Source organism: Acinonyx jubatus, chromosome B4, assembly GCF_027475565.1.
Source record: "Acinonyx jubatus isolate Ajub_Pintada_27869175 chromosome B4, VMU_Ajub_asm_v1.0, whole genome shotgun sequence".
Lineage (NCBI taxonomy): Eukaryota > Metazoa > Chordata > Mammalia > Carnivora > Felidae > Acinonyx > Acinonyx jubatus.
The window spans coordinates 69,635,915-69,651,503 of NC_069387.1; the positions used below are offsets into that span (position 1 = coordinate 69,635,915).

The window sequence follows — 15,589 nt, forward strand, 5'->3', positions numbered from 1 at the left end:
ATGATAGGAGCGCCTGGGTGGCTCAGTCAGTTGAGCATCCGGCTCTTGGTTTCAGCTCAGGTCATGATCCCAACCTCGTGGGATCAAGCTCTTGTGTGGAGCCCACTTAGAATTCTCTCTCTCTCTCTCTCTCTCTCTCTCTCCCTCTGCCCCTCTCCCTTGTTCCCACTCTTTCTAAAATAAAATTTTTAAAAATTAATTAATTAAAAAAACAATGGTACTACAACCTCCAATTTTTGTGTTCTGAGATCTGTTTATTATTAAAATATATAATGACAACAGCACCTGGGTGGCTCTCTCGGTTAGGCATCCAACTTCAGCTCAGGTTGTGACCTCATGGTTCATGAGTTCAAACCCCACATCCGGCTTTGCGCTGACAGCATGGAGTCTGCTTGGGATTCTCTCTCTCTGCCCCTCACCCACTCTCTCAAAATAAATAAACTTAAAAAAAAAAAATACTGAAAACACACCCTGTTTAAAAAGATAATATATGTAATGACAAAAAAGACACTTATTTTCATGTTTTTCTCTTCCTTTCCAAACTTGAATCTGTGGATACTTATTTAACAATAACTAAGTACCAGGTATTTTTCCAAGGTGCTTTACATATATGAACTTGGTATGGACTCACTTTACATATATGAACATATATGAACTCACAATAATCCTATGAGGGAGGTATACTACCATTCTCGTTTTATAGATGTTGAAACCAAAGCACACAAAGCTTAAACAACTTGTCCAAGGCCACATGCTACCTGGCAGAGCCAAGGTTCAAACTGGGGGAGTTTGTCCCCAGTAACTGTGCTTTTAGTTGCTATGCTAAAGTGCCTCTCTTTGAAAGAGCTGCATTCAGTGTTTATACTGCATTTGTAATGTCTATCTTCTGGTTTTGAGGGGCAACATTTTTTTCACATACCTAAAACCTTTATCATCATTTAAAATAATTTTTAATAACTACATGTTTTGCCATCAAGTTGATACATCTCATTTTATTTCGTTATCTAATGCTGGACTTTCAAACTATAATTTCTTTCACTCTGTATAAAAATGTTATAATGAGCAAGTTTTGTGTTGCATGTAACTTTTTTCCTTCTTTTGAATTTTATTTCCTTATGCTACTATACCCAAAATAGTTTCACTGACTTAAGTATATAAAAGTGCCAAATGCTGACATACAATGCTCTATACTGCTTTTTAAATGTCACCATATTATACTACCAACAATGAAAGGATGCTAGACCTTCAAAATCAATATATACCACCACCACCCCAAATTTAACTGATGTATATAAGTGGTTAAGGATGGTTTACGACGTGGGATAGTTAAATATTTCAGTTTTCAAATAGGCAAAATGTTTTCTTCCTCTAGCAACATAAAAGGTGGAGACAATTCTATCACTTGTTGCTTATGAGGTTGTGCTGTCCTGATTCTTTAGTAAGTCTCAAAAAGAGTCAACAACATACCCAAAGTGACTTGTAAGTGTCAGAGCTGGAGTCTGAGCCCAGATCTGTCTGACTCTAAAATTTGTTTTTGATGACAGAGAAAAGAATCACAGAAAGTCAAGAGGGTCAATGTATATCGAGATAAGGAAATTGTATGAAAAATTTTATTTCAATCTTCACCGAAGATTATTTATCTCATAAAGAGGTAAATTACCCCGGGGTAGCTACCATAATATAAATTATATTTCCCTAATGTATTATTCTGATAAATGATTTCAAAAATGGAGAATGACAATTATAATTAACAAAATGCTTCATTTATCTTTCTCTCTAATCATACGCTTTCATTAAAATCTAGTTTCATCTACATTCTAAGCAAGTAGAGGATATCAACATTACTCCAAACATGTTTTTTTTTTACATGTTACCTTGCAGTATTATATGCTCTGAATAGTCCAGAAAGATTGTAAACTTTATAGCACAGAATAAAGGCCACTGAAACATTAGATCATAGAAGGAACATAAGCTTTGCAGTCTTAAATTCAAATGCTGCCACTTACTAGCTCTATGTCCTCTGGAACATCAGCATCAAATTCCTAGTTCCTCAGGATGTTTTGTAATTACAGGAGATAACAATTATAAAGCTCCTGGTAAATGGTAGATGCTCCAGAAATTTTAGCTCCCTCTCTTCTAAAGAATGACAGATATGATTAGATCAAGGCTAATGGTTCTAAAAGTCATGCTTCATTATCTCTCTCAGACAGACCGTAGCATAACACGAAGCATCAAGATCAAAAGAGATCAAAAGAGATAAAGTTGCTTCATCAATGTGGGAACCTTCCATTTTGACATCAGTATCATGTTCTTCCTTTAGTTGGTATGAGACATTGTGGGGACATTTCAATATCTGTCTATAGCATCCTGGAACATTCAGTTTCAGAGTAGGTACTTTAAACCTACATGTCTGCAGTCCATCTCTGCTAAGTATTTCCTGGTACCACTGCCCTACTTTGTTCTTCGGGTATTGAATATTGTATCCAAGCACTGGAAGAACCACCTGTGTAGAAGGGAAAAAATACAGATGAAACAGCCTTCAGAAAAATACATGATCATTGTAACACTGAGATTTGGTATATGAAATAATCCTTGAGATATGATCATTATGTCTCAGGATATAAACCTCACAATCAGCCTAAAACATGCTACTGACCACCACACCACTTTGATTATTTTAAATGCTGCCAGGCAGAGAGCTAACTAAAATCAAGAAGGAAAGGTAACCAACTCAAGTCAGATACTACTAGACAAACTATTGTTAATGCAGAAGAGAGGAAACAAGAAGTTCTGGTACATTTAATTAGCCGACAAAGACTTAACCTCAACGTAGTCATTCAATCCTAAAAGCGTATTGTTTCTATAACACAAAGATGAATCCCTACTGTTCAATAATATAACTGGTATTTTGGCTCATGATGTTACATTCTTCTTATTTAAAAACATGAAAGCGAACCACCAGCAGCATATACAGCTGCTTATGCCTTTTGTAAGGCTCTCCTCCTTTGCGGGTGATTTCTAGACATTTTTCTTGAACTACTGGTACCAAACGGTTAGTCAGAAAAAGGAACAAGGTAAAAAATTCAAATGCACACAACATGAATGGATTTCAAATTAATTATGCTAATTGAAAGAAGCTAGACACAAAAGGCCATATACTATAAGATTCCATTTGACATTGTTTCAAAGGCAAAACTATAGGGACAGAAAATGCTCCTGCCAGGGACTAGGGGTACGGGGTGACTAAAAAGGGGCACAGGGAAATTTTAGGGAGAGATGAAAATGTTACTTTATCTTGATTTCTGTGGTGGTCATTAAGCCTGTATGTGTTTATCGAAACTCTTAGAATTGGAAACTGAGAAGAGTGAATTTTATTGTATATAATTGCACCTGAATTAAAAAGTAGTTTAAAAAAAAAGGAAGGTAGAGAAGAAAACTAATCAACATTTTGTCTTTTGGACACAATATCTCAATATCTACATTTAGACCAAAGTGATGCCAATTCTTAAGCATATTTACCTGATGTATTGCATATGTGTTAGCTGATTCCTCTTCTTCAGTTACTAGATGAACCTATTTTTTAAAAACATGACAAAAATATGGATGATTCATTCCCTCAATTTTCCCTGTTATGTATAATTCGACTCCCATGCTGAATATACATGTACCCAAACAAGAGTATGTTCACAATTTGTTTCTAGACTGCATAAAAATTAGAACGCTTCCTGCTTTAACCAAGTCAAATTGGAACACGTAGAGAATGGAGGTAGCTTAACACTCTGAGGTGATAATTTCACTTTATCACCAACTTTTCCTGACTTACAAAGTTGCTACGCTGAATCAAAACTCCACTCTCTGAAACCACCACACCCCCGCCACCTCTGTCCCCAACAAATATCATAATACTCTCCGAGAAGTGGTGTTTCTCAAAACGTGTTTCACAGAACAGTAATAGGAAGCAGGGGAAAAAAAAGAGGTATGTGGTAAGTCTGAGAAATGCTGCTATAGGACACTACAGAATAGGTCATTCTGATTTCTCTAACATATGAAACTCAGGTATAAAGGCAGCTGTCATCACTAAACAAGGATGAACAGGACCCCCACCTTCCAAAGCATTTATCACATAATGTAGTGTCCAGATCCCCTCTAACTCTGCTGGCTTTCCCTTCAAGTCTGCCTACTCTAATCAATAGATTAGATGCTTCCCTTTTCTGTTTTTCATTTTGGGTTTGTATGTTTGCTTATTGGTAAGTTTTTTAATTGCTGCACTCAAAAATGGATATAAAACTCTAGATGTGATCTGACCAAATCCATGGGATGAGGGTCTCTCCCGCATCATCACTTCCAGCTTTTTGTCTTTCACAAACTCATAAGCCTATGAAAATACCAGAAAATGTGGTCAAGTAGAGAAGACCATGTTTTGTGTTTGGAGAACTCCCTCCAGATTGATATCAATCAATTTTTTGATTAACAAACATACTTTTGGTGTATGGTTACTCCCCAACTATGAATTCACCTAATTTTTTAATTAATTCACCTAACACATTTCTCTATCTTGTTCACAAAAAATTATAAGAAAATCTACCTTGTGACTTGAAATAAAGGTATATCTGTACCTGTCTAATAATCCTATCAAGAAGGAATCACAATAGTGTCCTATAGTTTCCTACAATTTTTAACTGTAGATGCACAACATGATATGCCCCATATACCATTTATTAGAAACTTGATTGTCTTTTTCTTTTCATATGTTACCATTTTGGATCTGTAAGTCTTGCTTTGTCTTTTCTTAGTACGTACTAATAGAGTATAAATGATTGGTCTTACAATATATAAAGACTTTTAGTTTTTTGCTAATAGAAGGAAACTTAGCAAGACATGAGGAAGAAAATGTTCTCCTTTCTCTTACAGCTTCAAAAGAAAAGCAGATACACTTCTGATCCTGCAACTCTCCTTACAAAATGTTACGTTGAACAAAGTCTTATAAGACATGTATTTCAGAGATTATTACCATATCTTGTCAAAGTAACCTTTAATATCTGAAAATCTGAATTAGTAACGGCTAACTTACTAAATAATGCATAGCACAGGTAATATTTAAAAGAACATGTTTCCTGGAATATGTGAAAAAAAACATGATTTTTCAGTATTTATAAAAAGGAGATCAGTGATAGCTCTTCCTCCACTCACATGAGGTAAAGTAAAGCCTATAATGCTGTATTTCTTTTTACACAGTTTCAGATGTTGTCTCAGTTAAATGACCATTCTTAGTGATTTATGCTCCCAGTAATCCCTTTCTTGACTAAATATTTATAAGCCACCCACCCATTCAATGAAACAGTGAAGCAGACATCTGTTGCTCTGGCTTATTCAGCCTTTACTCTCTCTTTTCCAGTAGTAGCATCCTCATTACCAGGTCGCAAATGTGATTTTTATGGGGTGGTTCCAGGAAGGATCCTTTGGAACATAGGCTTAGCCAATGACATACTCCAGGACACAATAATTGGTTTGGGTCTGGATATGGGACCCAAGCCTGGTCACTCCTAGCCAGAGAGACCTAATCCCATGGCTTTTATTCCATGGGGGAAAAAAGTCCTCTTCTCTACAAGGTGGTTTTTTGTTTGTTTGTTTTTGCAGTCACATTAATCTGGGTTTTTGTTTGTTTGTTTTTTTAATATAATTTATTGTCAAGTTAGCTAACATACAGAGTATACAGTGTACTCTTGGCTTTGGGAGTAGATTCCCATGATTCATCACTTACACACAAGAGATAAGCTTAGAGATGCTCATGACCATCTTGCCACTAAAAGAATGAGCCAGACTCAGAATGGCTCTAACATAAGAAAGCAGAGCTGAAAGATGAAGAAAAGAAGATAGAAATTATTTAAGAGACTGCTTAACCTCTGGATAGAGCTGCGCCTGAATCAGCGCCTTGGTTATGAGGGCCAATGAATTCCTGTCTGCTTTGCCTTAACTTAGTTTGAGGTGGATCTCCATTACTTAAAACAAAAACAAAAACAAACTAAAACCTTAAGTCATACATCCAGACTGTGCCATTAATTTAGATAAAGTTTCCTTTACATAGAGTTCAGAGTCTATCTTTCTATTTTTCTTCCTTTTTGAAAAACTGGCCCATGTTCTCTCTAGATGCAGACACCTTTTCTATATTCCATGATTTCTCTGCTAGGGACCAATTCAGGCTAGGGTCTTTTTAATTCTGCTACCTATGTCACTTAATCTGTCTCCTCTCCAATCTGGGTCTCGATTTTCATTTCTACAAAATGGGAGTTAGGAAAGAGAGTCTCTAAAACCCTTTTCTCATCTAGAACTCAATGATTTTATGATGTTATATATGAAATTACTACTCAAAATACCTTCACTAACTTTTATAACGTATTTCTGAGACTAACTTGAGATAATGTTATTTTTGCATTTTAATTTATTCTTTGCATTATATATAAAATAAATTTCTTTACTTGATTTATATAAATCAGTTTCATTATTTTAACTGTTCAAGCCCAAGATAAAAATACTAGTTGGACAGAGAAGAAATTGAAAGAGAAACTTTCCATTGTAAAAATTTTATAAAATTTATATTATAATTTTTATAATTTATATTTATATATATTTATAATTTATAAAGCAAGTTGTAAATGGCAATTATATAAAATCACATTTATATAAAATACATCCAAACATTATACACCCTATATACCATCATTATAAAAACTGTATTTTTTCCTTTTCATATTTTAAGTTCCGAGCTCCTAAGCCCTGCCTTTGCTTTTATTCATGTTAGCTAATAGAATAAAAATACACTTTTCTATAGATATTTATGTGAAAGCATAGAAAAAGGTCTAGAAGAACATATATGAAAAAAACAGAGGTTGATTTCCTGGACGCACAGTAAGAGTGGTGGCAAGATGACAGCTTTGTATGTAAAGTTTCAATTTTTCACTTTTAATGGCACTATTTTGTGCATTACTTTTTTTTAACGTAATTTTTTTAACGTGTTCTTTAAAGGAAGGTTTACTACGTTTGTACCTTTTACTTAATACCAGTGACTATTTTTATCTTTCTGTTTACAGATAGGTGTTAAGCCTCAGTCAACAGCATAGAAGCAGAAGATAAGCAAATAAATACAAGCGAAAAAAATAAAATGTGTGTTTAGTGCTAAATGATTTCTAAAAACGAGCTTCTCTAATATTCCAAGTGTAGTAACAACTCTGAAAACTTTGATAAAAGGATACTTACTTTATTATTTGGGAAATGTTCATCGTCAACATCTTCACCCAAACAGACCAAATCACCCTCTACTACTCTTGACCCATAGGTTCCAAGTCTGTAGGATACTGCCTCATTCCAAATTTTACTGCTATATGCATGAACGTAGAATATGCGCATAGAATGGGGAAAAGAGAACCACGCCTGGATACAACCCTCCTCCGTCATGCCAAAGCGATGCAGTGACTCCAACAATGCTCTCTCTCGAACTTTGAATTCAGGCATCAATGAAAGTGTGCCTTTAGCATCCTCTGAAATAAAGAGAAAATCAGTGAGTCAACCACTTTCCTTTAAAGGCCAGTTATAAGTACCTTTATTATGTCCTCTAAATGAGAGGCAATGAACTGTGTCATCTTATAAACTTGAATATGAAGATGATGCTTATTACCAACTATAAACCTAGCTATACCTGAAGAGTTTGTTTGTTTAATAAAGATCATTAGTCACATAGTCCATTCTCCATTCATTTTCCCTGCTTTAAAAAAAATAGCAAAAAGCACATTAGTAATACCTACTTCAGAATGGAGATAAACTAACTGGAAATTATTCAGAGGACCTCTTTTAAAAAAGGCATGAAATAAACCTGTGAGCCTATAGATTTTTAAAGAGCTATTATGAACACTTATATAGAATATTTGGAATAAGAAAGGTTGGATCCTTCATGTATGCTAACAGGCCTTGCTAATGGGGTGCTTTCTAAAATTAAATTGATGGACTCTACTGCAAAGAGGCTTATTCAGGTAGGAATCCTCATTTTAGTAAATGTGCCACATGTTGCTCATGCACACTGAACTGTATGAATCATTGCCGTAAGGACATTATGTTCTCTGGACTCTAAATAATACAAACACATACGTCATTTCGAGAGTGAAACTCCATGTAGATTGACTCTAGAACCCATACTCATAACCACTTTTCTTTAGTGCTTCTCATTAAACATTCTGCATTATAAACCATCACATTGGGCTAAAGTGTCAAAATTGACAGGGCTGAATGGCGACTAAGCCCAAATCAATGCACAAAGTTTTGGATACAACAAATAATACTTTTATGTAGTTGGTTTTTCAGTCTCCCCGAGTTGTAGCATATACTTCCATCAGTACCAGTTTAGAATTTGGAATTCTTATCTCCTCTGAGGGTACAGGCCAAGAAAAACTAAGAAGCTATTTCTCCCCTTACTCCTACCCCCAGGCAAGAGTTAAAACAGACAAGAGTTCTGGATATTCGGCCCAAACTAAAGTGTCTTGGGCATGTAATAAAATTATTAAATATATAACATACTATAATCTATTTCCTATCACATTTATGTTGCAGTGAATGCCCGCCTAATGACATACATTTATATTATAGATTTGCATGACTATGTATGGGGTAAAGAAACTTTTAAATACCAGTTTGAAGAAAATATTTCTTTGCTCTGTTTACAGGATCATCCAAATCTTCTGGTGTAAGAAATAATTTTACAGCCTCCACCTTTAAAAATCAAGCAAGCAAACATAGTAAATGAAAATGACAAATTACTTTTTTAAAAAGTGTTTATTTATTTTTGAGAGAGAAAGCACGAGCAGGGAGGGGCAGAGAGAGGGAGAGAGAGAATCACAAACAGGCTCCATGCTGTCAGCACAGAACCGGATGCTGGGCTCAAACTCACAAATTGTGAGATCATGACCTGAGCCAAAATCAAGAGTCAGATGCTTAATTGACTGAGCCACCCAGGTGGTCGCAAATCACTTTTTTAAAAAAGATACAAATTCTCTAGCATCATTAAAAAAAAAAAAAAAATAGGCACTTAACCAATGATATTTGGTGCTGCAATTTTATCTTCAAGCTTTCAAAAATTAAACAGTGTTAAATTGGTAAATAAATCTGTACCAAGCAACTTTACACACAGGTTTAAAATATTCTGAACTGGGGCACCTGGGTGGCTCAGTTGGTTGAACATCTGACCTCGGCTCAGGTCATGATCACGCAGTTCATGGGTTTGAGCCCCATGTCAGGCTCTATGCTGACATCTCAGAGCCTGGAGCCTGCTTTGGATTCTGTGTCTCCCTCTCTCTCTACTCCTCTCCCATTCATGCTCTGTCTCTCAAAAATAAATAAAAGTTAAAAAAAATTAAAACAAAATATTCTCAACTGGAAAAAGTGCCTCCCATCACTTCCATATTCTACTTCTGTCATTCCTTATCTCTATCATTGAGTTATGACTGCATGTATGAACTAATGACATAAAACTCAGACCTGACCAACATAGACAACAAAAACAGGGGAGGTAATAAGCATAGGAAAATGGTGAACCACTAATTTTATTCCTGTTCTCAAGTTTTGGAATGCTTTGGTCTTTAAAATAATTGCTAAAATCTTTTTTTTATTGCCAATATTAGTATTTTCTTTTGAAAACTAAATAGATTAAAAGATGTTCCTTTTTTTTAATGCTATCTGTGAGGTCCTGTATATTATTATTATTATTATTATTATTATTATTATTATACTGTCTCCAGCATGGTGATTCATAAGTATATGTTTTAGAGTAGGAAAGGATCTTAAAATAGATCATTCAACCTAAAATCCCAGTCTTATTTTACAGTATTCATTCATCCATTCAAACAAATATATGTTAAGAAGCTAATTCATTCAAATAAATATTACTAAGCATCTGTGATGTGCTAGGCACTATGCAGAGTACCAGGGATGGAATGTTGAGCAAGAGAGACATAGTGTTTGTTTACTGGAAAAGATTAAATAAACATTAACAGTAAAATATAATAAAACCTAAGATGGGAAATCCAAGAGGCTTTGAAGTCACAAGATAAGAATAATTCAATTTTTCTTGGGAATGGGATGAGAATTTAAATTGAGATGCGAAGAATATAAAGGTTGGGGAGAAAATGTTTCCAAGGAAAGAAAATATGGCTTTCTAGCATGGGGCCAGCCTTGAAGTTGGCCCCCGCTGATCTCCATTCCCTGGTACTCATGCCTCGTGCAGTCCTCTTCTGTACTTACTAGGGTGGATCTGCGTGCCCAGTGAGTAAAACAGAGCAAAAGTGACGATGTCACTTCTAAGATTATATTATAAAAGACACTTTGATTTATGTTGTGGTCTCTCTCTCTCTCATGCATTTGTGCTCCTGAACTCCTCTCTCATAGGGAAGTCATGCCATGAGTAGTCCCATGATGGGAAACTAATGCTTCCTGCCAAAAGCAGAGTGTGCTTGGAAGGAGATCCTCTGTGCCTCATCAAGTCATCAAAGACTATAACCCTGGCTGACAGTGTGACTGCACACCATGAGACACCCTGATGCTGCAACACCCAGCTCGGCTGCTCCCAGATGCCTGACCCTCAGAGACAGTGAGATAATAAATGCTCGTCATTATAGACCATGCAGTTTGTGAGTAGTTTGTTTGTTACACAGCAACAATTGACAGCTAAAGCTCTAGCAAAGTTAAAAAAAAAATGAGAAGCACAGAATATGAAGTTTAAAAGAGGGGACAGCTTTTGTTTAAATGCTATAAGAAATGTGAATTTTGCATCATCGGATGCCATATTTCTGGAATTATAGGGTGTTACGTTTCCTCCAAATCCTCCATTCACTTCATTAAGAATTTGGTGAGTGCTCATCAATTCTCTGTTAAGTCTCAAGTATTAAACACAGGGACATCACATAAAATTCACTTTATTACAGTGTGATACTCAGACTACAATAGCTGCTAATAAATGTTCAATAATGTAGCATATGGTGTATGTATGTGTGTACATATGCATTCACATGCTGGGTTAACAAAGCAAAGGGCTGGGTTACATAGTAAGTATAACTAACAAAACAAATCAGAGCAGAGTGGTTTTTTTTAATCCATACCATTTCACTCTTCAGCAAAGCCAATCCAATCTGGTCAGTGTGAACTTTCCTTCCCATCCCAAATCTCTGCGGTCCATAGTAATTTACAAACCCTTTATTCTACGAATACAAGAAAATCAATCATTAAAAGCACATTATTATGTGAGCACTGGGTGTTGTATGTAAGCGATAAACCACGGGAATCTACCCCCAAAACCAAGAGCGCACTGTATACAATGTTAGCCAATTTGACAATAAATTATATTAAAAAAATTAAAAACTAAAATAAAAAAAAAAGCATATTGTTATGGACTGCATGCCTGTATATCCCCCAAAATTCATACGTTGAAATCCTAACCTCCAATGTGATGGTATTTGGAGGTGGGGACTCTGGGAGGTAATCAGAGCTCTCATGAATGGGATCAGTGCCCTTCTAAGAAAAGACCTTGGAGCTAGCTCACTCTATTTCCACCATGTGAGAATACAACACAAAGACAAGGCTGGCACCCTGATCTCAGGCTTCCAGCCTCCAGCATGATACAAAATATATTTTTGTGATTTAAAAGTCACCCAGTCTATGGGTCTTTGTCATAGGCCCAAAGTGACTACAACAAATTAATAGAATTATTGTGTCAGATATCTAATCAAGTTTCCTCCTCATATTTATTTTAATAAAAGAATACTGTAATCAGCAATATACACATGGGAACCAAATGGTCTGAGATAGGCTATACAATTAAAGAAAAGAAAGAAGAAAAACAAACAATTAAAAGTTGGAAAATAAGGCCAGCAAAAAAAGCCTTAAAAAAATAGGTCAGCTTTCCATTCATATTACTGAAGGGTATTCTAGGATGCAGGACTTTCAATGCTAAAATTGGGGAAGTTCTGGGAAAACTGGGATGAACTGGTTACTGAGTGTGATCTTTGCTCTAAAGCTCTTTCTGATTCTGAGATGCTCCTGTTGTCTGGAGATGCTGGGAATAAGCAATACATTTACTTCAAACCCAGCAAGTCTTAGTTCCTTTATACAGAACAATTCATTTTTTAATTATCTCAGTTTCTAAAGACCTGAGTCAAGAGAATGACATGGCATCACTTCCCCAAGAACAGAAAATTGTAAATTACTCTGCAACCTTAAAGACAATAATAGTCAGTGGTTAAACATGCTCTCACAAGGAAAACATCAGGGCCCAGATGGTTTCTTGAAAGATAAGAGTCTTCCACACTCACTTTATGAGAGGAGATCATATTTATTCATTCAGCAATTATTACTTCAAATTTGGAAAAATAATATCAAATAATATCCTCGAATAACCAGAAGAGTTTTAAATACCCCTTCAAATTACTTAGGGCTGGATATAACAAAAGGTTTCTAGTGGTCAAAGTTATAACCGTCTAAAACAAAACTTCAAAGACTTCTTATTTTCAGAACTAAAGGAAAGTTGGCTAAAGCTAAAACCATTTCTAATGGGTATTTTATAACTAGCAGTTGTGCATCCATAAGTTCCAAATGAAAGACAGGCAATAAATGCTATCAGACTTCAGAGAAATTTTCTCCCCTTTTTAAGGGATATTATTTTGGTAGCAGTTTTTCAGGACAGAGAAAAGAATTTTAGATACAGAAGTAAGGGAAAAACAACCATATAAGGGGTATACAATCAAAGAGTGTCTATGCACAGGTAAATGTGCTGAATTTTAAAAATCTTTATTAGAAGTCATTTTCCTGACTATAAGGCATAATAACTGATTAAAAACCTGGCTTTTTGTTTGTTTTTCTTTGGAGAGGAGTAAAACTGTGTAAAAAGGTCTTTGTGGTCAGAATCTTATATCAGTGTTTCTCAATGTTAGCTGTAGAGTAAAATCAGCTAGGGAGTTTTTAAAAAGATATTAATAAACTAAGCTGCATTCCCAAATGTTCTTATTTAATTGGTTTGGGGGTAGAGATTGACTACTGAGATTGCATACAAGCATCCCAGATTGAGGATTACTGGTCTAGATCAGAACTTGTCAAACTACTAATGGCCTATAAGTCAAATGTGGCCCTACACCTATTTTTGTAAATAAAGTTTTATTGGAACACAACCATGCTCATTCATTTATGTATTGTCTATGGCTGCTTCCACACAATGGCAGTATAGTGGTTGCAAAAGAGACCATATGCCTAGCCCTCTACAGAGAAAGTTTGCTAACCATACTCTAGATGATCAGACTGAAGGCTATGGTATGTTTAGATGCCTGGCAAATGTCACTTATATGTTTATGTTAAATAGCTTTTTATTGCAAGACATAATAAAATGTATGTGATTTACTACATTGAAAAAATCATAATTAGACTAAAAAGAAAAAGATTGTATATAATTCTGATAAGTAATGTAACTATTTACCAAAGATTTCTGAAAAAAATTACTGAACAAATTTCCAAAAAAAAATAATCCTTTTGCCTAAAATACTACTCTATATGGCATGTGCTAAACATACAAATAACAACAAAAAAACCTACCTCTGTTCTTATATAGATAGCTTCCCCCTCCCCACACACTCTGGATAACACTATATGTTACATTTTTAAAAATCACATTAGAGCTGTTTTTTAATACAAAAATATACTACCAAGAAAATTAAAAATAAGCCAAATGTCCCTGTCATTTTTTAAATAATTACATACACACATTTAAAAAAAGGTACAAAAGAAAAAGTTTTTCTTCCTGCCTCAGTGTAAAGAGGACTATAAACATTTTCCTATAACATTATTTTAAAATTGAGTTTTCTTACCTTAACATTTTCTATTGCCTCTAAAATTCTGTCTTTCAGGTTTGCAGAGTCATTTATCTGGTTTTTTAAATTTCTGATGACAATATCAAAGTGATTTCCTTTGAGCTGACCAAGTCTAAGGGAATCATCTATAGATCGAATATTAAACACATTCATTCTTTTCTTTTCAATTTCTTTTTCAATATTTTTCAACCTATAAACGATAAATCATATAGACTCAGTTAAATCTTACATTTAAAAATTAATGCAAGTTTAAATGACAGTTGCCAGACAACCACTTATACCAGAACACCTAAAAATTCAAAAGTTAATGTTATTTCAACGAATGTGCACTAAAAAACCCATTATTATAGGATCATATTAACAGAGTTGTTTTATGATCTGAAACACATACTGCTAATGCTATTATCACTTTATCTGTGCCTTCTGACTTCTCCTTAATTTAACTGGTAAAAACCTCTTAACTGTTCTAGTCTTCCTGTCCTCAGACTTTGTTCCTTTTCTCCTCAGTCTCTCTTCCTCCAACATTACTAAGAAAAACCAGTAGCACCAGAGGATTTTACTAAAATTCTGCTCTGAACACTTTTTCTTTAATATTTATTTATTTTTGAGAGTGGGGGAGGGGCAGAGAGAGAGGGAGACACAGACTCCAAAGCAGGCTCCAGGTTCTGAGCAGTCAGCACAGAGCCCGATGTGGAGCTCAAACTCATGAACCATGAGACCACGACCTGAGCAGAAATCAGATCTTCAAACAAATGAGCCACCCAGGCGCCCCTGCTCTGAACATTTTCTTACTCAAACTTTCAATTCTTCCCCAAGTCTAAAGAATAGATTCCAATTATTAGCATACCTTTAAAGACTCTGTAAGAAAGCATTTTCTTTACATTCATATTTTCTGTCATACTTATAGGAACTATCTGTTTTATCAGGTAGGTAGTTAACTTACTGCTCGTCCAAATACATCTTCAAGTTTTTTGCATCTGCTAAAATCTTACTATTACCTGAAGGGTAATTAAAATCCTATACCCATTAGCCAAATCAAAGGGCTCTCTCCTCCTAGGAATTAATAATATTTTGTCTTTAGTAGTTGAAAACCAGTTTCTAACATCTAAATATCTTTGAAAGCTAAAGTCTTTCTCTCTTACTACACTGTACTTAAAAAAAAAATTTGTTTTATGTTTATTTATTTTTGAGAGAGAGACAGAGACAGAGCATGGGTCAGGGAGGGACAGAAAGAGGGAAACAGAACTTGAAGCAAGCTCCAGGATGCTGAATCACTATGCTGTGTATCTGACACTAATGTAATATTTTGTGTCAAGTATACTAAAAAAAAAAAAAAAAAAAAAAAAAGAAAAGAAAAAAAAGAGGTTACTGTGGCTATTCTGAGTAGTGGAATTATTAGTGACTTTTAACTTCATTCTTACATTCTTCTATTTTCTGAATCTACTATAATAAATATGTATTTATTTTACAATTAAAAAAATATTTTTAAAATTTGAGAAAGCTGAAAGGAGGTTAATTTGAATACTTTACTCTTCATTTAATGAGGATTTATTTTATTTTATTTATTTATTTTTTTTAACGTTTATTTATTTTTGAGACACACAGAGACAGAGCATGAACGGGGGTGGGTCAGAGAGAGGGAGACACATAATCTGAAACAGGCTCCAGGCTCTGAGCTGTCAGCACAGAGCCCGACG

The 15,589-nt window shown here is 34.9% G+C and overlaps 1 protein-coding gene and 1 long non-coding RNA gene across 5 annotated transcripts in view; one reads left to right on the top strand and one right to left on the bottom strand.

Moving 5' to 3' along the window:
- LOC106978296 (uncharacterized) overlaps positions 1-11,414 on the top strand; it is a 38,387-nt gene extending 26,973 nt beyond the window's left edge. The window contains exon 2 of the long non-coding RNA XR_001430774.3: positions 10,429-11,414. This is a non-coding gene — a long non-coding RNA (uncharacterized LOC106978296). The remainder of the gene's footprint in view (positions 1-10,428) is intronic.
- Positions 136-15,589, bottom strand: part of PUS7L (pseudouridine synthase 7 like) — a 34,365-nt gene continuing 18,911 nt past the window's right edge. For all 4 annotated transcript variants that reach the window (XM_015075941.3, XM_027035931.2, XM_053226141.1 and 1 more), the window contains 6 exons: positions 13,890-14,082; positions 11,139-11,237; positions 8,676-8,757; positions 7,255-7,535; positions 3,520-3,573; positions 136-2,503 (listed from right to left, as the gene is read on the bottom strand). In XM_015075941.3, coding sequence (XP_014931427.1) covers positions 2,177-2,503; positions 3,520-3,573; positions 7,255-7,535; positions 8,676-8,757; positions 11,139-11,237; positions 13,890-14,082 — 1,036 coding nt within the window. In that variant the 3' untranslated portion in view covers positions 136-2,176. The remainder of the gene's footprint in view (positions 2,504-3,519; positions 3,574-7,254; positions 7,536-8,675; positions 8,758-11,138; positions 11,238-13,889; positions 14,083-15,589) is intronic.